The sequence below is a fragment of the Desmodus rotundus genome, chromosome 5 (genome assembly GCF_022682495.2).
Source record: "Desmodus rotundus isolate HL8 chromosome 5, HLdesRot8A.1, whole genome shotgun sequence".
NCBI lineage: Eukaryota > Metazoa > Chordata > Mammalia > Chiroptera > Phyllostomidae > Desmodus > Desmodus rotundus.
Window position 1 is genome coordinate 101,879,050 of NC_071391.1, and position 23,927 is coordinate 101,902,976.

The following is a 23,927-nucleotide window of genomic DNA, read 5'->3' on the forward strand; positions in this document are numbered from 1 at the left end:
ATTAATCCTAATATGGACCTTAAAGTTTGAAAAGAGTGCAGAAAGCATTTCCTGAGACATAGCCTCTTTTTCTTGATCTTTTGCACTCACAATTATCTGCTAACTCAGGTGTGGTACTGGCTTATTAGATTCCCAACACATCAAATAAAATGTAATGGTCTCTTCTTAGCACATCAAACTGCAGATGATGTGATGGCACAGAGCTATCTGGGGCCTTCTCTTTTTTCTATGTTGCCATTATTTAATTTATTTTTTGAGACTTGATTGCTTACCCTGCAGATCAGGGGAATATAAACCTTTGGAGAGCAAAATATTCTGGATCCTTATCACAGAAGGAACAAGTAGAGGTGTCTTGTGATTTGGGGGGAGTGGGGTGAGGTGTTCTGAGGAGATGTAATAGGGAAATTACTGTTGTAATTACATATTCATTATCATTGTAATCATTATAGATATAAAAATCTGTTACATGTTGGTTAACATTTTAAAAGAAAAGTTTTTATTATGAAAGTGTAATGAACTCTCCTCAGTTTAGGGTGTTGATAATGTGAATGCATCATCTTCATTCAGTCACACTAATCTTAATGTAAAGAGACAGATGAATTATTTTGATTGCAGTTAAAATGTTAAACACAAGAAAAATTACATTTGACAAAATTCACATTCAAATCATTAAAACACAGACCTACCTGATATTAATACACACACACACACAAAAACGGATCCTTGCATAATGGACCAGCCAATTTTCCATCACTGAGTGCACATCATGGCTGGTATAGCAGCAAGCAATAGGGTAGGCTCTCCCTGGCCAACATTAGACACTCATTTGGGTTTGCATGTTAGAAGGCACCAGAAAAACATTATGCATTTCAGCACTTGGTTTGCCAGTGACCATGGATGTACAGGCTGGGCAGTGACCATGGATGTACAGGCTGGGCAGGCTATTTTAAGCAGATATGATGCCACTCACCATAATGCAGCCAGTTGTTTATCTTCTGGTGTGGCATTGGGTCCTGAGTGGGTTTTCAGTCTCATAGCATACCTAGAAGAAAGAAAAGAAATCAAAACCAAAAATTTTTTAAAAAACTGATTAAATTCATTACAATGACATTGGTTGATAAAATTATATAGGTCAAGTAAACAATTTTATACTGTATCATCTGTATATTGTATTGTGTGTTCACCACCCAAAGTCGAGTGTCTCTTTCACCATTTATCCCACTTCCACCCTCTTCTAACGCCCCACCCATTATCACTCTGGTAATCAGCATATTGTGTCTATGAGGGTTTTTTTGTTTTTTGTTTTTGGCTTAATCCTTTTTCACCCAGCCACTTAAGGCCCCTCCCCCCTGACAGCTGTCAGTCTATTTTTTGTATCTATGAATCTGTTTCTATTTTATTTTTTCATTAGATTCCATATATAAGTAAAATAATATCATATGTGAATTCTTTGACTGGCTTATTTCACTTAGCATAATATTTTCCAGGTCCATTCAAGCTATTGCAAAACATAAGATTTCCTTCTTTTTTATGGCTGAGTAGTATTCTACTCTGTAAATGCACCACAGCCTCCTCATCTACTCATCTAGTGGTAGGCATCTGGGCTGCTTCCAAATCTTGGCTATTGTAAATAATGCTGCAATGAACAATAGAGGTGCATATATTTTTTTGAATAGTGTTTTGGGTTACTTCAGGTATATTTCCAGAAGCGGGATTGCTGGGTCATAAGGCAGTTCCATTTCTAATTTTTTGAGGATACTCTATATTGTTTTCCACAGTGGCCGCACCACTGTGCATTCCCACCAGCAGTGCACAAGGGTTCCATTTTCTCCACAGCCACACCGACACCAGCAGTTTGTGGATTTATGATAGCCATTCTGGCCTGTGAGGTGATAATATCATTTTGTTTTTAACTTGCATCTCTCTGATGGTTGGTACTCTCTGATGGTGAGCATTTTTTCCATATGTCTATTGGCCATCTGTATGTCCTCTTTAGGGAAGTGTTTATTCAGGTCCTTTGCCCATTTTTTCATTGGACTGTTTGTTTTCCTGGTGTTGAGTTGTATACTTCTCTATTATATGTTTTGGAAATTAACCCCTTATCAGATGTATTACTGGCAAATATATTCTCCCATTCAGTGGGTTGTCTTTTCATTTTGTTGATGGTTTTCTCTGTTGTGCAAAACCTTTTTAATTTGATGTAGATCCATTTGTATATTTTTTCTTTGCCCAAGGAGATACATCAGAAAAAATACTGCTACAAGAAATGTAGCTTTTACTACCTACGTTTTCTTCTATAATTTTTACGGTTTTGAGTCTACATTTAGGTCTTTAATCCACTTTGAGTTTATTCTTGTGCCTAGTGTAAGAAAGTAGTCTCGTTTCATTTATTTTGTATGTTATCTGTCCAATTTTCCCAACACCATTTATTGAATACTCTGTCTTTACTTCATTGTATATTCTTGCATCATTTGTCAAATATTAATTGACCATAAAGATGTGGGTTTATTTCTGAGCTCTCCATTCTGTTCCATTGGTCTATATGTCTGTTTTTGTGCCAGTACCATGCTGTTTTGATTACTAAGGCCTTCTAGTATAGTTTGATATTAGGTAGTGCGATTCTCCCAACTTTGTTCTTCTTTCTCAAGATTGCTGTTGCTATTCATGGTCTCTTGAGACCACGAATATATATTTTTTGGAATATTTATTCTAGTTCTGTGAAATACACCACTGTTACCTTGATAGGAATTTCACTGAATCTATAGATTACTTTGGGTAGCACAGACATTTTAATGATGTTAATTCTTCCGATCCATGAACACAGTATATGCTTCCATTTATTTGTATCTTCTTCAATTTCTTTTTTTCAGTGTTTTACAATATTTTGAGTACAGGTCTTTTTCATCTTTGGTTAAATTTATTCCTAGGTATTTTGTTTTTTGATGCAATTTTAAGTGAGATTGTTTTCTTAGTTTCCTTTTCTTATAATTTATTATTGGTGTATAAAAATGCAACCAATTTCTACATATTTATTTTGTATCCTGCTACTTTACTGAATTCATTTATCACTTCTGGTAGTTTTTTGGTGGGATCTTTAGGGTTCTCTATATACAGTATCATGTCATCTGCAAATAATGACAGTTTACTTCTTCCTTTCCAATTTGGATACCTTGTATTTCTTTTTCTTGTGTGATTACTGTGGCTAGGACTTCTGGTACTATGTTGAACAACAGTGGTGAAAGCAGACATACCCATCTTGCTTCTGATCTTAAGGGAAATGCTTTTAATTTTTGTCTATTGGTTATGATGCTGGCTGTGGGTTTGTCATATATGGCCTTCAGTATGTTGAAGTATGTTCCCATTTTGCTGAGAGTTTTTATCATACGTAGGGGCTGGATTTTATCAAATGCTTATTCTACCATTATTCATATGATTATGTAGTTTTTATCCTTCATTTTATTTATGTGGTATATCACATTTATTAATTTGTAAATATTGTGTCAACCCTGTATCCCCAGAATAAATCCCACCTGATCGTGGTGTATGATCTTTTGAATGTATTGCTGGATCTTGTTTGCTAATATTTTGTTGAGGATTTTAGCATCTCTGTTCATCAGGGATATTGGCCTATAATTTTCTTTCTTTGTAGTGTCTTCATCTGGTTTTGGAATTAGGATAATGCTGGCCTCATAAAATGAGCTTAGCAGTCTTCCTTCCTCTTGAATTTTTTTGAATAGCTTGGTATTAATTCTTCTTTGAATGTTTGATAAAATTCACCTGTGAAGCCATCTGGTCCAGGAATTTTGTTGGGATTTTTTAAAATTATAGCTTCAATTTCATTAGTTGTTAATTAGTCTATTCAGATTTTCTGTTTCTTCCTGTAGCAATTTTGCAAGACCGTACGTTTCTAGGAATTTATGCATTTCATCCAAATTGTTCAATTTGTTGGCATATAGTTGTTTGTAATATGTCCTTACAATCCTTTGAATTTCTGCAGTGTCAATTATTACTTCTTTTTCATTTCTGATTTTATTTATTTGGGTCCTCTCTCTTTTTGTCTTGATGAGTCTAGTTAAAGGTTGGTCAACCTTGTTTATCTTTCTAGAGAACTAGCTCTTGGTTTTACCCATCTTCTGTATTGTTTTTAGACTATATGTCATTTATTTATGCTCTGATCTTTATCATTTCTGTTCTCCTACTCACTTTGGGCTTTGTTTGTTCTTTTTCTAGTCTTTAAGTGTAAAATTTATATTGTTTGAGATTTTCCTTGTTTCTTCAGGTAGGCTTGTAATGCTATCAATTTCCTTTTTAGGACCGCTTTCACTGTGACCCGTAGGTTTTGGGTTGTTGTGTCCTCATTTTCATTTGTTCCAAGGTAGCTTTTGATTTTTTCTTTGATCTCCTTGTTAACTCATTCATTGTTTAGTAACATGATGTTTAGCCTCCATATCTTTGTTTGTTTTTCATTTTTTTTCTTGTGATTGATGTCTAGTTTCATGCCATTATGGTCAGGGAGAATGCCTGCTATGATTTCAATCTCCTTAAATTTATTGAGACTTATTTTTTGTCTTAACATGTGTTCTATACTAGAAAATGCTCCATGTGCACTTGAAAGGAATGTAGGTTCTGCTGCTTTGGAATGAAATGCTCTGAAGATATAAATTAAATCCATCTAGTCTACTGTGTCATGCAAGGCCACTACTTCCTTGTTGATTTTCTGTCTTTAAGATCTATCCATAGAGCCCTAGCTGGTGTGGCTCAGTGGAATGGGAGCTAGAGTGCAAACTGAAAGGTCACCAGTTCAATTTCAGGTCAGGCACATGCCTGGGTTGCAGGCCCTGTCCCTGGTTGCAGGTGTATGAGAGGCAACCAATGATATATTCCTCACACATTGATGTTTCTCTCCCTCTCTCCCTCCCTTCCCCTCTCTAAAAGTAAATAAATAAAATCTTAAAAAAAAGATCTATCCACAGATGTCAATCGGGAGTTAAAATCCTACTATGACTGTGTTACTGTGAATCTCTCCCTTTGTGTCCGTCAATATTTGCTTTATACATTTAGGTGCTCCTATGTTGGGTGCATAAATGTTTAGAAGTGTTATAGCTTCTTGTTGGATTGATTCCTTTATCATTATGTAGTGTCCTTCTTTGTGTCTTATTATAGCCTTTGGGGTTTTTTTAAAGATTTAAAAACATTTACTTTTAGAGGGGAAGGGAGGGAGAATATAGCCTTTGTTTTAAAGTCTGTTTTGTCACATATAAGTATTGCTAACCCAGCTTTTTCTCATTTCCATTTGCATGAAACATCTTTTTCTGTCCCTTTACTTTTAATGTACGTATATTTCAATCTGAGATGTCTCTCTTGGAGTCAGCATATATCAGTTTTGTTTTCTTATCCATTCAGCTATTCTATGTCTTTTGATTGGAGCATTTAAGCCATTTACATTTAAAATAGTTATTGATAGTTACGTATTGTCATTTTATTCTTTATAACTATGCTGTTCTTTTCTTCTTCTTCCTTCTTTTTTTTTCTTATTCCTTTCTCCTCCTTCCTCCTACCTACCCATCCCCCCCTTCTTATTCTTATTTTAGAAGACCCTTTAATATTTCTTGTGATGCCAGTTTGGTGGTAAAGAACCCATTAAGCTTTTTCATTAAGTTCTTTATTTCTCCTTCAATTTTAAATGACAGCTTTGCTGGGTAATGTAGTCTTGTTTGTAGGTGTTTGCTTTTTATCATTTTGAATATTCCATGCAATCCCTTCTGCCCTGTAATATTTCTGTTGAGAAATCTTCTGAAAGTCTTATGGGAGCTCCCTTATACATAACTAACTGTCTTTCTCTTGTTGCTTTTAAGATTCTTTGTCTTTCATCTTTGACATTTTAATTATGATGGGTCTTGGTGTGGGCCTCTTTGGATTCATTTTATTTGGGACTTTCTCTTCTTCATGGACTTGCATGTCTTTTTCCTTCACTAGGTTAAGGAACTTTTCAGTCATTGTTTCTTCAAGGAGGTTTTTGATCCCTTGCTCTCTCTCCTTCTTCTGGTAACCCTGTGATGCGGATGCTGTTATGCTTCATGTTGTTCCAAAGGTCTCTTAAACTTCCCTCCTTTTTAGAATTTTTTTCTGCCTTGATTGGGTGTTTTCTGCTACTCTGTCTTGCAAATCACTGATCTGAGCCCCTGCTTCGTCAAACCTACTGTTTATTCCTTATAGTGTTTGGTTCATTTCAGATATTGTATTCTTTATTTCTGACTGTTTCTTTTATATGGATCTATGTCCTTTTTAATACTGTTGTAGTTCTCACTAAGTTCCTTGAGCACCCTTATAACCATTTCTTTTTTCAGTTCTTATCTGGTAAATTGCTTGCCTCCATTTAATTTAGCTCCTTTTCTGCAGATTTCTCCTGTTCTTTCATTTGGGGCATGCTTCTTTGTCTTCCTATTTTGGCTGGCTCTTTTTGTTTGTTTCTATGTATTTAGGTAGATCTGCTGTGTCTTCCAGTTTTGGCAGGGTGACCTTATGTAATGTAGTAGGTGTCCTGTGGGACCCACTGGCACAGACCTCTTGCTCACTTGAGCTGGGTGCTCCAGAAATGTCACTTGTGTGGGTTATTGTCTTGAGTGTCCAATGGTAGCATACTTTTTGTTTCAATCGTCAAACAAGATTTATAAAACTCATGAGGGAAGTTTATTGCACATATACAAATTTCTCTTCTGATGTTCTTTCTTCTTTCCTCATGCTCCAGGATTCCTTTTTTTGGTCATTTCCTTTCTGTTTGAGGAACTTCCTTTAGCTAATCTGTAAGGGTGGGTTTTCCTTAGTCTGAGAATATATTTATTTCTTCTTCAATCCTGAAAAATAAAGTTTCACTGAATCTAGAATTCACTGTTTGATAGTTTTTTCTTTCAGCACTTGAAAAATATTATGCCATTCTATTCTGGTTTCCACGGTTTCAGATGCAAAGTCTGCTGTCATTTGAATTGGTGTTCCCCTATAGGTGGATATGTCACTTCTCTCTGGTTCCTATCAGGATTTGTTTTTCTTTGTTTTTAGTTTTCAGAATGTAGTTATGATGTGTCTTCATATGCGTTTTTTTTTTTTTTTTAGAATTTATCCTATTTGGGTGCTTCTCAGCTTCTTGAGCCCGTAGTTTATGTCTTTTGCCAAATCTGGCAAATTTCTACCATTACTTCAAATACTTTTCAGTCCTACTGTCTTCCTATATTTCTGAGACTCCAATGATATATGTTGCATGTTTTGCTATTAGGTTTGAGACTCTATCTATTTTTTTCATTCTATTTTCTCTGTGTTACTCAGATTGGGTTAATTCTATTTCCTGTTCATTGATCCTATCCTTTGTCATCTCCACTGTGTTACTGAGCTCATCCAGTGAGATTTTTGTTTCTGTTAGTTAGTTTTGGAAAGAATTATTTCACATAATGGGTATTAGACATTATCCAAAGAAATTGAACTGGATAAAAACAAATCATGTGACAAAGGTTTCTCAGTAGGGTTAGCAGATGAAATCCCTTTAATGGTTCATGAAAGAGATGATAATGATGTGCCTTTCCAGGTCTCCATCATGGAAAGTAAGCATCTACCACCAACCGCCTTGATGTGCTCTCATCAGAAACCCTGCTTCTGCTCACATTACATGTCTTACTCCAGGTTGTGAAATGATGCTCACATCTAAGTCTTACACTAGAACAATGTCAGGACCCTCTGAGATAGTATATCACAGGATAAACTTCATTTCCTAATCCCCCTGAATCGTCTTTCCTTTCATTAAATACTTCTGAATCACTATTGATGGAGTTAGAATTGAGATTATACTAACATGAATCAGATTTTAAAAAAGCAGCATAGAGGTGACATGAGTTAAAAATCTGTTACTTCCTAGCTGGGTGAAGTAGGCATTCATGTCTCCCTTAGACTCAGCTTCCTTCCTGCAGAAATTAGGCATTATAGGAGCTGCCCTGCCTCACTCACAGACAGCAAAGCAGGCAGGGGGTGTGAAAATGTCATGCAAAATTTTATATTCTTACTTTTGGAGATGAACACTGGTTCTTGGTAGCTGATAATGCAAGCTGACATTCTTTTCTCTGCATTCAGAGTACTTAAAATTTTTTTTCACTCCCCTACCAATCTTCTCTGCCAAGAAGAAAACAGCACTTACCTTATAAGCTCCACTGTTTCTGAATACATTGTGTAAGGAGACTTGGATTCCATTGGGCCCTGTTCCATTGCATTTCCACACTCAATGAATGACAAGGCTGCTTCAGCATAGTTCAATGCCTTTCCAAACTTTTCCACCTGATCAACAGAGTTAACACATTGTCTCCTTTAAGTGCAGTTTTTTGTTGTTGTTGTTTTTTTTTTAAGAAACAGCATAGTCTATACACTTTGAGAAACCCAACTTTTGAGTTCCAAATTCCTGTGAATGGAGCTGAGACAGAAAAAACAGGATTCTTCCTTCTCTATCATCTTCATAAGTTGCCACTGGTTTAGGATAAGTGAATGGCTACAGACAGAACTGTACGAAATCCATATAACAACTGCCAATCAGAATTGCTCAGAACTTCATTGTTGCTCTAATTTCTATTTTCCTCTTTTTAACTCCTAATAGCTTGACTTCATTCCTTGCCCCCTCATGCTATGCTAAATATATGGCAAAGTTGGTAGGCCTGATTCCATATAAAAGTTTTCTTACTTTTTTTGTATACTCCAACTTTGATGATTTCTGGCCTTGGTTATTGCCTTTTACATTATCTGTGACATTTCCATTTCCATGCCTTCCTCCTGTTGTATATATGTGTGTGTTTTTAGTTATTTCTTTAAGAGTTAGGACCTCACTTAAGGGTGAGAGTAAGGAGAGAAAAGGAGAAGAGATAAAACTTAAGGCAATATTTCAGTTTAGCTAAAATGGGATACAGAATTGAAATGTAGTAAAAAACATGTTTGGGGGGTTATATGAGGTTGTCTAAATTGGTGTCAAGCTTTCCCTACAACAGCAAGAATCAGCTTTATATTCTGAGGGTCTCATAAATCTAAATCTACACATCAAGTTCTTGGTTTCATACATTGTTACTCTCGGGGGATAATTACATGCTCTAAGTTTGAACTGCATAATCTTTCTGGTTTTCAAATATTTACTCATCAATCAAAACAGGATTACACAAATACTCTAACTACTAATATAAGTCTTGCCTCTAAAAAAATTATCATTCATAATGATACCTTATAAAACAGAATGCTTAGAGCAAAATTCTCCCTCATTAGCAAATCAAATTTTTAAATAGCTTATAACCCTAACAGGCTGTCGAGCAATATTTCTTGGCAATACTTTGAGATTAAGGAAGCCATTCATTCATTAACTATTTTCTTAAGTGCCCAATTCTGTACTATGTGCACTTGATAAACACAAGTTCCTTTCGGGGACATATAAAACATTTAGAGGGAAAAAATACACATTCACATTTCCTAGTATAGTTCATAGACAGTTCATAGTACAAGGCAGTCTGTGACTAACTCAAAATGCCAAGCAAGGAGACTAATGCACATGAGATGGTAGGAAGGGAGCAAGTGAGGGGGCTGCAGAGGCTGGGAGGCCTAGGGGAAGAGACCTGAAAATGACACTGGGAAGGAAAGGATTTGGGGAGTGTGCTGAAGATGAGAGTGTACCTGAAAGCGAGAATGTGTAAGTGTGTGCGAGCTGTGAATGTGTGAGTACGAGGTTCTACAAAAGCAAAGGCCTGCTGGCTGGCATGAGCAAGGTGTGCGTAGAGGCTGGTAGCAGCCATCCTAGCTGGAGCAGTGTTGGGATGGGCAAGACGACACTGAATGAATAGTCCTGATAATCCTTGGGTGATTTAGGAAGAAATGTTCATTCTGCTTTAAAATTCAATGCTCTTCTCCAGTAGTGAGCATGCTTCAGCTTCTTCAGGTGACTAGAACCCTTCATCCAACTGTGGGATTGTGAGGGCAAGAATGGTACCTTCTCTATTTTCTAATACTCTGGTTATTTCCCTTGTACACTGGTATACCCAGGCAGTGATCTTCATACAAATAAATATTTGATGAGCAACATCAATAGCATTGGAAGAGGAGTGCTGTTGTGGTTTGAACACCTTCAACACTGGAATAATATGACAAAGGTCATCTGAAATGCCTTTGTCATCTCCAACTCCTCAATCCCAGTTATAAATGCTGGAGGGGAACAGAACTGCCACTCCGGGGCAGGGAAGAGTCCCCTTGGATGAGACCTCAAGATGTAATAACCATATGATCTCTTTTAGAAAAAAAAAGAAATTAAAATCTAATGTCTGAAAAGCTTCAAGCTTTCCAAAACAGTGGATTATCCAAGTAAAAACGTTATTTTTTGCAAACATCAAATCATGGTGACTTTAGAGTCTTTTCTGCAGTCTAATCATTTCTGTGTTGCACAGTTTCAGAGAAGTATTCACTTTGGCAGATACACATGAAGAACATGAATCTTTCTGAAAAGGGATTAGACCCTGGGCCCAAGCCAAGAGTTGGCCAGGCTAAAAAGACAAAAATGCAAACCTAGATTTTATTTTAAAGAAAAAAAAAAACCACCCACTGACTCCACTGCTTCTAGTTACTCTTCAAACCTTAGGACTAAATTAAAATATTCGTTTATCCAGGGCTTTCTCCTAGTCAGGCATTATTGGTTGAAGTCATAATTTATTGGGCTATGAGCACTTGATTGCATAAACATTTTCCCATTTAACAGACCCAGCCATCCTTGTAATAGATTTTATAATTATACTGGCTATATAGTCCTGGTGACGAAGGTGCAGTACAAAAACATAATGTGGAAGAATGAATCCGGAAAGAAGAGAAACTTACCATTGCATCTGCTTTATGCTTCATCCGTTTAGCTTCTTGCATGAAATAATCTGCACTGCGTGGCCTGCAAGGAGAGGACGACACCGCATGTCACTGCTGTGGAAGAGCGAGCTTGTGAAAGTACTCTGTTTACTCAGACTTGAATCACAATTTAAAAACTGTGCTTAACAGGGAATCAGGTACTTTTTGCATTTCCAAATCACTGCCCATATGTAAAGTACCACAATTATATTTTGCTTAAGTTAGCAATTCAAAACACAGTATATGTCAATTGTCCACATTTACAGTGATTTTAACATGGTTCTCCAGCGCCTAATTTGTGAATCGGATTTTTTAATGCATGGTTAAGAATTTTATTTCGCATGATATTTACACAAAACAACTGCTTTTAAATGAGAGATTGCAAATATACCTCCTAATAATTGTATGGATATGTACAGGTGAGTATATTTATGTACCCTTATGAAAATCAGTGTCATTTATGTGTATAAATGGTACCTAGAGTTATACGTATCTATATATAATTATTTTAAAGCTTCGCAGTGAGAAACAGAAGGAGGTAATGCTGCATGACTACAGTCAGTATAATGAAGGTAATGGTAAAACAATGTCTGCCTTGTACCAAAGCAAACGTGGCCCGATTCTCCAGAGCTCTGATTAGCTAGCTGGTCAATATTAACAGCAGACGTGTGCGTTATTAAAGCAGTGACCCTGGCCAGCACTGATTCTGCTGGAAGATGAAGGTAATTCACCCAGAGCCTGATCTGAGTGTGTGTAATAACTTCAAGTTACACTAAGGTACTCATCAGGCAATAAATACCTTTACATGCTTAATCTGACAGATTTTTAAAAATCTGCACAGTTTAGGTGGTATCAGCCTACATGTTTTTTGTATTATGGGTCTTTACATAATCAATAAACTTGACCTGTTTATGAACGTCCAATATAAGCCAGGCCTCCCTGAAAGGGAGGTAAGATGTAAGTAGTGATGTTAACCACGGATTGTCTAACCTATTGCCACATGCTTATTTTGAACTGCCTTCTTTCAGATCCTAACGGGTCTTTTTCCTCACTTATTAGGTGGTCAGAACATCCTTTTATGCCAAAAGGTCAAAATACTTAGAAAACTACGAATATAATGTTGCCAGTACCACTGCCATCCAAAAGTAGTATCCTCATTTTAATGGTTTCAATCAATCAATCAGTAAATCAAACAAATATAGAAACTGGGATAACAGGAAATAGTTTTGGGTCACAGTCACAAATCACTGAAGAAAAAGGCATTGGTTTTCTGTCTTACTTCCCCATAAAAAAACTGACTGTCAGGACTGTGGTACTGTGCTAAAAATACTTAACTTCGCCAACAAAGAAATGAGGAACACAGCTAGTTTGCAGGAGTTCCTTAATGCATATAATTAAACTCCTGTCCCTGGCTCATTATCCCTTTACTAGTCTTCCTGCCACTCAGGCCTGCAAACTTCCCTTCATCGTGCTGTGTCTTTACTGGAGGGTGAGGTCTGCAGTTTCTGTGATTGGAAGGCCCTGCTCCTACCAGCTCTGGTTTCTTTAGTTCATTTCCTAGCCATCCAGACTTCTTTCATCTGAATGGCTTTAGTGGCATTTACATGGTGATTTCCCTTCTTTGTATCCATAATGACCTTTGATCACACATTGACTATCTGTTTGGTCTTTGACTCCAATTCTGGTAGTCTACATCATTTTTGTTGTTGATGGCTTTTAATGGACTTTGTATTTTTAGAGCCACTTTAGGTTGACAGGAAGCAGAAAATACTGCGGGTTCCAGACACCTCCTGCCTCACACGCCCACAGACTCCCTTCACTATTAACACCCACCCCCCTCCACCCCCCGCACGGTGGTACATTTTTTACAATCAGTGAACCTATACTGATGTATCATTATCGCCCAAAGTCCATAGCTTACATTAGGTTCACTTTTGGTGTTATATATTCTATGGGTTTTGACAAATGTATAATGATATTTATCCACCATTATAGTATCATACAGAGTAACTGCACTGCTGGACAACATGGATGATGCCCGAAACATCCTCTGCATTATTTTTTGGTTTCCTTTTGCTTCATGCTGCAAAGTGGAAGACTAGACCCTACCTCCAGCCCAAACCCACGCTCCTCCAATCTATCCCAGACCTTAACCCTTGACTAACGTTTGTACAATATGGCTTTCATTAGATCACCGCCCTACTAACAGACCTAAAATCAATCTCCAGGGCCCACGACCCCTCAGTTCAGGCCTCCAGTAATCTGACCCAACTGTCACTCACTAAGGCCCTCAACTACAGGGGTTGTATCTGCACTGTCTTAACATGTCATCCCGTCCTAGAAGCTCTGCTCACTCTCTTTCTCCCGCCTGGAACACTTTCCTCTCTGCTCATTCACTGAGTGCTCATTCATTGCGTGCCTACTATGAGCCAAATGTCACCTCCCCCCAAATTTCACTGCCATGAGGCCTTCTTGGTAACTTCGGTCCATACTCACATCTTTCTTTCCTAATCTGAGACACTGCCTCTTGTTTACACTATACTTCTGGGCATTTAATTATCTTCTGAGCTGTACTGGGCTCAGTCACTGCATATATAAAACTTTGCAGCTGGTACCTTTTCAGCAGAGGCTATGCTGTAGGCCTCCTTGCTCTTTCCCACCCTGTAGTTTTAGGCACATGGGAGAAGGTGAGCGAATCCCCCTCGAATAGCACTGAATTCATTTTGAGCTTAGAAGAGAGTGGTGGCTTCCAATGGCAGCAACATAGCCAATGAGCCAGAGAATGTCTCCATGGCAACCTGAAATTCTCTACATCATTATCTGCTCTACACTCTTATATATGAGGTTGGTCATTTTTTTTCTTGCCCTGTTTGGTAGGTCTTGTCGCTAACAAATCATCATTTTAAATGCATTTCGTTTTCGTGAAAGGATTCTCTTGATATTAAGCTACGACATCTTAGTTTTCACGAGCTTTCTAAGTTACCCTTATGGATAGCAGTGGCTCCTAATTCCTATATGGGGTCCTCAATCAATGCTGCTTTTTACCTGCAGCATATGAATGTATTTTTAAACCTGATATGGAGGCTGAGTCACAAACTCTCACAATAGTGTATGTGGGTAAGTAACACATCTAATTTTCTGACTATATCACAGCAGCTACAACAGTAACCTGAGATGCTGGAAAAAAAATGTATCATCCAGAGGCCATTTACAATGCATTAGTTAGAATTCTCATCTTTGCATGCAACGGAGAGCTCATTACACTGATTCACTGAAGATTGCCTGATGATTGGCCCATTTTCTCCTTTCAGGTGATTTCTAGTGTTATACTCCCACACCAGATCATTGCGAAGGTAAGGGGACTGATGGGATGTCACCCAAATTGTCCAGTGGTGCAGTGGGTGCGTGCTCTCATGAAGGCATCACTTCAACTGCAACATTCAAGCCAGGAGGAAAATAAAGTTGCTGTCACTGCTGTGGCAGTTATAGAATAGAACACGGCAAAGGTACTAAAATGAAATCTAATTACCTCAGTGTTCGAACACATTTGTCATCTAATCTATTTTGTTTACACCGAAAACCTATAATTTTTGTTTCTTGTTTAGATAGTAACATTCTTTACATTGTTTCTTGTGATGGCATTTTGTGAGGATACATGAGCAAACCTGATTAAAGTTCAATTAAACATCATACACGTAATTGTGTATCTGGGGCTCTTCAGAAATAGGGCTTGTGTGATCTAAACAGGCAAAGCTTAGCCGCACATACCTTTGTTGTAAGAGCTCTCAGCAGCCAAAACAGCCTGAGCACTTGATCCAAAGAGAATGTTTTCTTTTTTCTTTTCTTCTCCTTGTCCTCCCACCACCCCACCTACAAACACACAACCTTGGTTCTGAGCAGCAACTGGGTTTGAGCCACCCTGATCTTTTTTTCTGGGGGGGAGGGTTAAAGCAACCTTGCTCTCTGTTCTCCTTGCTGGCTGAGATCCAGCTGAATGCACTCCCATGGAGAGGCTGGCAGAGTTCTTTTCTGTAATTCCTACCTCTGGGAAACGATCCCCCAGCACGACCAGCCTGTTTAGTGAAAACTGGTGGGGATGAGAGAGAGCTCAATGTGTTTGAACAAACAGGTTCCTTGGCACAGCAGAAACCTGAATTATTTTCTTAGGGAAGCTGAAATCCAAATTAGAGAAGTAGGCAAGTGCATACCAAATCAATTCATCATCTGACATCCTATCAGCTTGTCATTTGATAAGCCCCAGAGATGTCACAGTGTCCCCAGCTTTGGGGTACTTTCTTTACAAAGAAGAATGTGTAAGAAGTTGGTGGATGGGAGAGGAGTTGGGGCCTGGGTCAGAAAGGTGAAAGGATTACAAGTACAAGTTGGCAGTTACAAAACAGTCACAGGATATAAAGTACGGTGTAGGGAGCATAATCAATAATATTGTAATAACTATGTATGGTGCCAGATGGGTACTTAAATTATGGCGGGAATCACTTTGTAAATTATATACATGTCTAACCACTATGCTGCACAACTGAAACTAATATTGAATATCAACTCTAATTGAAAAAAAGTAATTATAATATTTTGATGCACCAAGTAAGCGACACTATTGATGGGGGCACTTCAGAGTCAGCAACTTCAGGTGTGGTGTTGGCTTTATGAGTCCTTCCTGAAGGAAACAGGTGAACTGCACTTAAGAAGCAAGGATTCAGATGCAGCGTTTGTTTCTGTAACCTTGGCCCCTGGAACCCGGCTTCCCAGCAGCACCAGTGACTATTCATTCACCGTGTCTCTCTCAGCAGCAGGCCCTTGCCGCCGCCGGCTTCTCCTGGCCACGCACAGAGAACAGCATGTGCTTTCCAGGATGCACAGGCCAGTGCCGCAGGGTTTGTCATTCCATCAAAAGCAACTTTCTGGTGAAGTGGAAACATCAATTCTATTGTTGGCGTAGTCTGGCTGTGACATTTAAAATACAATAATTTTACAAAACCCTTAAACTGATCAGAGAGGTAAGATTTCCAACAGGAAGATCTGAATTCTTTGTTCCCGCACCCCCAAGCCTAGTCCCTATTTTCTTTCTCTCTTTGTTTTGGTTAGAACAAAATAAAGACCTAGCTAAGAGACAGGGATTTTGTAATGGAAATAATTCTGTATCAAGAACATAAAGGGGTACTAACCAGGAAAGATGGGGTCCAGCTGTAGAGCAACTGGGAAGGGGAGACCCTCAGGAGAAGAGCAAGGGCCATGGCAAGCCCTTATGGGAGCACCTTGCCTTGAAGTCATGTCACCTACTCAGGGATTTCATTTGGTGTCCTTTGACTAAATCACGCTGCAACAGAGCCGACCTTTTACACACAGGAATCTTCCCATCCTCTATAAAATTAAAATCCTTTTAGCTATGAGACTGCCGGGCCTAATTACATTACAAATGCCAAGTCCCTCTTCCTTCCCCACCAGCCACATTTCATACACCATGGCCTTCAGCGTCCTGTGGCAGAGGGGGTCAGTTCTCAATGTTGGGAGGTTTAAGAAGCTGGGCTCCCATTATTGATGCCATGGGACAGATGGGACGTTTGGCAGTTTGGCTGAATGTGATGATCGTGACTGACTTCCTTGTGAAATGTGGGTTAGAGATGGCACATCCTCCGGGGAGCAGCAGGCATCCTGGCACTTGGGTTCGCTGGCTTCCCAGCGTGGCAATATGGCTGGTGGGAACAGAGGCTGCATTTTCCAGCCAAGTATTTCACCACTTAGCTCTGCTCAGGACTTCTGCACAGAGGCCTTCATGACACGGTTGTTCTCTCTCAATTTTCTCTGGCCAAGAGCTCCCCTGTCACTAATTATGACACCAAGTAATTTATAGCTCCTGGCTTTGCACTAATGAGATCAGTTTCTAGGCTATGAGTTGAATTAAGTGCTGTCACTCACTGACATAAATTCTTATGATTTTTTTTTTAAACAAAAGTTTGGTAATCACACCAGTGTCACCTTAAAACCGTGGCTGTCAAGCAGTGAATGTCGTACCTGGCTAGTTGTCAGCCGAGGAGGTGCAGTCACTGCCACCAACCTGAGCATGCAATTTACGCAGGACAAGCTGAGCTGGATCATGTTTTAAAAATGTGTTATTCTGTTCAGTTCCATCTGCATCCTGAAGGCACAAACTGGCGCCTGTTTAATTGGTAAGTAACAAAGAAAAGGGGCCTGGAAGCCTGTGTATTTAACTTTACCTGCATGCAGATTCCTTACATTCATGAAAAAAGAAAAAAATGCAGGCTTTATACCTCCCTGCTCTGAATGTTGTTATAATTCAGCAGGATTCATTCAACACTTGTTACTGAGTGCCCACTGGATTCGGCTGTTGTCTAAATCGCATGTTTATTCAATCATTAATGAGTATTTATTATACAAAAGAATGAGCTTACTCATACAAAAGAATGAGTAGACTCTTTAAAAAAGCTACATGATAGGGCTTTAAAAATTAAATGACAGTGTAGCATCTGTTACTTTTGGATCACTCTAACTGGATTTCCAGTAGTTGTCTGGTACTTCAGAGCTAATTCTCTTGTTCTTTTCTTCTACTGGTGGCCTTCCTCGGTCATTTCATTGCTTGCTGACACCTTGAGTGAGAAGTCAAGGAAAGTCACAGGAATCAGGTCCTCATCTGTCCAGGAGGCTGCTTGTGAGGAAGCTCCCATAGAAGGTAGATCTGAGTGGAGCTGGAGGAGGCTCATGTTTTGTGGTCCCAGGGTACCTTTCTGGGGAGGCCACCTATGTGCCTGCCTCTCCCATGAATTAATAGCCAAGAATTAATTAATTGCATATCCTAGCTCCTTTCTGCCATTGTACCTGGCACTTAGTAAGTGCTTAGCACATACCAATTGAATCTGGGACACATTTTACACAATTTTAGGTGACTTCCTTGCCCAGGGACCTCTTATGGGACAATCGTTTTCACTGTTTCAAGGCAGGCATAACGCTTATTTCTGCTTTTCAAACTTGAAGAATCTTCTCAGGACTTTCTTAGTTTAGTGGTTGAGTGGCTGCTTGAGTTGCATGTTTATTTCACTGTTATGGATTTCAAATCAATTGGGACACAGGGCAATTGGAACACAACATCTCTCTCTCCCTATGATGGATATGTAAGAGTGATTTTTAAAATTCTATTATAGCTGTATCCATAAAAGGAGAAACAGTTTTATTGTAGCTGTCAGCCAGAAAAATTAGGCATATTGCTAATGGGAAGAATGCACAATAACAGCCTTTTCGTTGATACACAGAGCGACAAAATTATATTAGTTTGCAGCCCCAATAGATTGAGAAACATTTGCTTGTATAAATAGTTCAAGAAACTGCATATCAAAGTAGAACTACTTAGTTGTTACTGTTTCTGACTTAGCTTTGTGGTCCACGAATTGGAAAGTTCCTTACGTTTTCATTTTCTGTGTGTGTGTCTCTCTCTCAATACCACACCTTTAACATTACCTGCTGGAAATGTCTGACGATTTGGGCACCTCAGTTCCTAATGCACATTAGTGTCGGATCACATTGTTAGATTATCACTTCCAAATGCAAATTTCCGTGGGGTTATTAAACACAATTCTAATGTCCTGTCTTTACAAACGGTTAAAGCTCACATGAACAATTCGCACCACCAAACCCTAATTATATATGTAGTTGACCAACTGATTGTATTCACATTACATTCCCCCCACCTAGGGGATGAATGATGACAAGAGAAGAATTCCATGAGGTCCTAAATTAAATTACAGTGGGCAGAGAGAGAGACACAAGTAATTACGCAGTTAATAGCTGTGTGCCAACTAACAGTAGACTGCTCGCATTCCAGAATGTGTGCTGGAGAGCTTTGAACCAACGCCTGTAGCAACAAAAGATACCCCTGCATCCTGCATATGCATGAGCTTTCAGGGCTGTTGCCCGGAACTGATCAAAAATAGTGAATCTTTCTTTCTGATGGACTGTGCACCTGGTCTAGAACTGACTCCGCTTCGCCTTTTCCTGCCCTCCATTTATAACCAATGTTAATTCTTTCAAAACAGCTTACATCTTCCTTCCCCAAAACATACAAAAGACAACTCCAGGATGGCACACACGTTGCCTCCATCACTACCCCTGTTGCTGGTGGATTAGACTGCACACCCCAGGACCTGGCCCTGTTCTGACTAGCATTTGGCTCAATAAACCATTTTCTTGAAGAAAAGCTTTGGTAGATTGTCCCCTTTACCATTATAAAATGTCCATCTTATTCTCTTGTTACCATTTTTATCAGCTAATCTACACTTTGGATATAAGTATGGCCACATCCACTTTTTTGTGGGTGTCATTTGCTTGGAGTATCATTTTTGACCCTTTCACTTTGCGTCTTGTTCTTGCATCTGAGATGTGTCTCCTGAAAGCAGCACATGGTTGGGTTTTGTTTTTTTATCCAATCAGCTACTCTGTGCCTTTTAAATGCAATCCCCATAAAACCCCAATGTCATTTTTTAAAGAAATAGAACAAAAAAATCATCAGATTTTTATGGAACTACAAAAGACCCCAAATAGCCAAAGCAATCCTGGGAAAAAAGAACAAAGCCAGAGGTATCACACTCTTTGACTTCAAATTGTATAACAAAGTGATGATACTCAAAACAGCATGGTATTGGCAGAAAAACAGATACACAGACCAAAGGAACAGAATTGAGAGACCAGAAATAAACCCACCTACATGTGGGTAAATAATTCTTGACAAAGAAGCCAAAAACTTACAATGATTAAAGTAAGCCTCTTTAATAAATGGTGCTTGGAAAATTGGAAAGCCACATGCAAAAGAATAAAACTAGACTGCTGTCACCATCCAGAAAAATTAACTCAAAATGGATCAAAGACCAAAATATAAGACCTGGAACAATAAAATACATAGAAGAAAACTTATGGCCCTTAATCTTAGAGAGGATTTTACAAATTTGACCTCAAAGGCAAGGGAAGATAAAGCAAGCAAAAACAAATGAATTAGGCTACATCAAACTGAAAAGCTTCTGCACAGAAAAAGAAACATCATATAAAAAGGGCAACAACTGAATGGGAGAAGATATTTGCAAACAACATCTCCGATAAAGGGTTAACATCCGAAGTGTATAAAGAACTCATACAGCTCCACAACAATAAAAACCAAACAATCTAATTAAAAAATGGGTAGAAAACCAGAACAGACAATTCTCCCAAGAAGACATGGCCAACAGGTACAAGACAAGATGCTCAACTTCATTAGCTATTAAGGAAATGCAAATCAAAACTACAATGATATGCCACCTCACACCTGTTAGAGTGGCTATTATCAACAAGACAAGTAATAACAAGTGTTGGAGACGTTGTGGAAAAAAAGGAACCCTCATTCACTGCTGGTGGGAATGTAAACTGGTACAGACACTATGAAAAACAGTATGGAGGTTCCTCAAAAAATTAAGAATAGAGCTATTATATGACCCAGCAATGCCTCTTCTGGGTATTCTGGGTATCTACCTGAAAAATTTGAAAACATTTATTTATAAAGATATATTTACTCCTATGTTCATTGCAGCATTATTCATAGTGGCCAAGACATGAGTACAACCAAAGTGTCCTTCGACAGAGGACTGGATAAGGAAGATGTGGTACATACACAACAGAATACTACTCGGCCATAAGAAAAGATGAATTATGGCCATTTGCAACAACATGGATGGACCTTGGGAATATTATGCTAAGCAAAGTAAGTCAGACAGGAAAAGTCCATAACCATATGATTTCACTCATATGTGGGATATAAAACTGAAAGCAACACATGAATAAACAAAAACTCACAGACACAGACAACAGTATGGTGGTTACCAGAGGGGAGGAAGGGTTTGCGGGAGGCAGAATAGTGTAAAGGGGGTCAAATATATGGTGACAAAAAGAGGCTTGACTTTGGGTGGTGAACGAAGTCAAGTCGAGGGTAATGCAATATACAGATGATCTATTACAGAAGTGTACACTTGAAACCCACATAACTTTATTAACCAATGCCACTCCAATAAATTTAGTAAAATTAAAGAGGGAAAAGCTTTGGGCCATGAAAAATTTTTGTGTAACAATGACCCCCTCCCTTGCCGCCTGGGGCAGTGGAGAAGACGAGGGGTGAGGGGTGAGGCAGTGGTGAGGGCCAGGAGGAGAGTGTGTATGGGGCTGAGCACAGCTACAGCAGCCACAGGAAGAGGAGAAAAACAGACGTCCTCCTGGGCCACCCTTAACCTTCCATGCATCCATGATCTTGGAACATGTTCACTAAATAAAACTAACAAAAACAACATGGATTTGACTTTCTCACCCCAAAATGTGCCCAAATTAGCTTACTGAAGCCCAGGTAATCCTTGAGAACCACAACTTGTATTCCCATTTCTCAGAGACGTCTACAGAGGTGATAAATAGACCTTTTACACTCGGGTGCCATTGGGGCTGGAGAAGTGGAGGGGAGGTAGACAAGAATGGAATAGTTATCACGTCTGCACAGTGCTTTCAGTTCTCCAAATGAATGGTCTTAAGAGAGATCATCTAACTGGATCCTAGGAGGACCCCCTGAAGACAGATGTCATGACTATCGCTTTTTTTTATGATAAGGAAGCTGAGACTTGGAGACATTTTGCACCATTTAATTTTCTGACTTTGGGTGGGGTTAGTGGTTTAGTGTCTGTCCCCTTGGCTGGACTGTAAGCAATCTGGCCTGAGAGCAGATCTCTCATTATCACACACTGCTGCCCCTCAGGATTTAAAGTAGTGTCTCACACAGAGGTGGACTAGGTGCTTGGTGAACAGCTGACGTTGAAAACAGGCGTCAAGCCAAACCCTTGAAACCGTATCTTCTGCCTTCCAGGTTTGTCCTTGACAGGTATTTTTTCTGAGAGCCTAAATAATTTTCGGTGTCATTTCTCATTTGTTATTTTCAGCTCCAGAGCATTCCAGGATGTTATTTTTATTTATCTGCTTCTCTTATTTCTCCTACTTTTAAATTGATGCTGGCAATGGAAATTATACTTGGGTTTCAGTGCTAGGATTGGGTGTAGGATGACAGGATATTTTTTCTTGTGTAAGAATTGTTTTACTGTTATAAAGAGTATAGCATTTTAGAGGAAAAGAGCTTCCAGGAGTGAATCACTATTATTCTTTGCCTGTTACAATTTACCAAAACAAAAATGCTTCTCTTTATGGTAGCATAACCAACAACCACCGACAGTCCTAAATATAGGTGCTTAGAAAAAAAGACTTGTTAATGCTATTTGCCTGATGTCCTGGATGTTAACCACTGGTCATTCAGCTGTTCGAACATCCCACCAGGACCCAGGGGCCCATTCAAAATTAAGCTGCCCTTTGAGTGGGCAACATTTAACTGGCCAAGTCACATAAGAATGGCCACACTGTAAGTTAGATGCATAACCCTCTACCTGTGGAATTTCTATTTCACATTGTCCCTCACCACATCAACAGAGAGTCCGTACTTACATATCATCGAAGACAAGTTTCTGCCTCTTGCAGTCCCGGTGGCCACTGGAGCCTGGAGACCACGGCTCTGTCTGTGGCCGTGACTTGTGCAGAACACTTTCTGAATTGTGATGAGCTGCTTTCTAAATAACAAACAACATACCAGTTTTTGAGAAACTGGCCACTTGGCTGAAAGAGCAATCTATTACAAAGAACATCCTGTGTTCTGTACTCTATATTAGAATCAGTGGTGCTTTACATTTAAATAAAGAAAAAGAAATATGTGCATTCTAGGTCTCAAGATGAGGGCTTTCCTGTACAGGGGTGGGGAAAAGTAGGTTTACATCACTTTGTTTGTATGGAAATACAATAATTAATAAACACTAATGCAAGAAAAAACTCTTGTGTTTTGTGTACTTACAATTGTAAACATACTTTTGCTCCACCCAGGGGAGTGCAGGGTGCCAGAATCACCCCTGAGCAGGTCACTGCAAAAGGAGTGGTGGCAGGGGTCCCACACTGTGGCTGCTACACTGGTCACTCAGTGTTGAAGTGGGAATCCCGACATTTTGGCCTGGGGTTTCCATTCCAAGTTTAGCTCAGTCCTGAGTCAAGGAATCTTTTCGACTGGAAAGGTGGGTTGGTCCCAAACTCTCAATGTACTTTGTCCTGCAACAGTATTACTTTGGGGCAATTTCATTTCAGAATGGGAAGTTCCCAGAGCAGCCTAGGGATCCTTTCTGGGACCTCAAGCATATTTTCAGACTGTTTTGGGCTAGAGACAGGTAGAGTATTGGGCTGTGCTCTGCTTCATTTTCATTTTAACCAGGTCAGGAAGAGCATCAACTTACTGCGAGGTCTCCGGCATGAGACTGCAGCTGGTTATCAGCCTTAAGCTTTTTGCTGGAGGTGGTGGATGCGAACAGACCACTGCCATTGGATCTGCTGGAAGACGTCAAGTCCTCGCTGGAGTGTTTGTGTTTAGAAGCGTCGGAGAGGGGTGAGATGGGCGACCGGAGCAATTTTTCATTTTTATTTATGGGTATTGCCAAGCTGAAAAGGAAAATCACAGTAATGGAATGTCACAGAGCCAGCACAGGGGGAGGTAAACGTTTTATATATGACCCTAACCTCCTGTTTAACACCTGCTGGGAGGAAGACATTTACAGGGAATTATTATACCAGGAAACAATTTTATGGCATCAGGACCATAACAAACAATAAGCAAATTTCACTCATTGTTTCTTTACGTGTCCTACAGGATGAAGAGTAATTCTGGAGTTAAATAACTAAGAATAATCAGACCTTCATTTTCCAAGCTTTTTCATCCAAGGATCTCAAAATACACAATTTTTTTCCTGTTTTCCTAATAAGTGTAAGCAGCAAGTAATGAGAAAGTCACTCAAATGATGTGTTTGTTAGTTCTTTCTTTTTATTTTTTTAATTCTCACCTGAGGATACAGTTATTGATTTTAGAGAGAAAGGAAGGGAGAGAGAAACATCAGTTTCTTGGCTCCCATACACACGTACATGAC

The 23,927-nt window shown here is 39.1% G+C and overlaps 1 protein-coding gene across 4 annotated transcripts in view; it reads right to left on the reverse strand.

Moving 5' to 3' along the window:
- The window catches only part of AFF3 (ALF transcription elongation factor 3), a 571,288-nt gene that overhangs the window by 13,993 nt on the left and 533,368 nt on the right, over positions 1–23,927 (reverse strand). For all 4 annotated transcript variants that reach the window (XM_053924521.1, XM_071221520.1, XM_071221519.1 and 1 more), the window contains 5 exons: positions 23,244–23,445; positions 22,414–22,535; positions 10,873–10,936; positions 8,180–8,316; positions 971–1,042 (listed from right to left, as the gene is read on the reverse strand). In XM_053924521.1, coding sequence (XP_053780496.1) covers positions 971–1,042; positions 8,180–8,316; positions 10,873–10,936; positions 22,414–22,535; positions 23,244–23,445 — 597 coding nt within the window. The remainder of the gene's footprint in view (positions 1–970; positions 1,043–8,179; positions 8,317–10,872; positions 10,937–22,413; positions 22,536–23,243; positions 23,446–23,927) is intronic.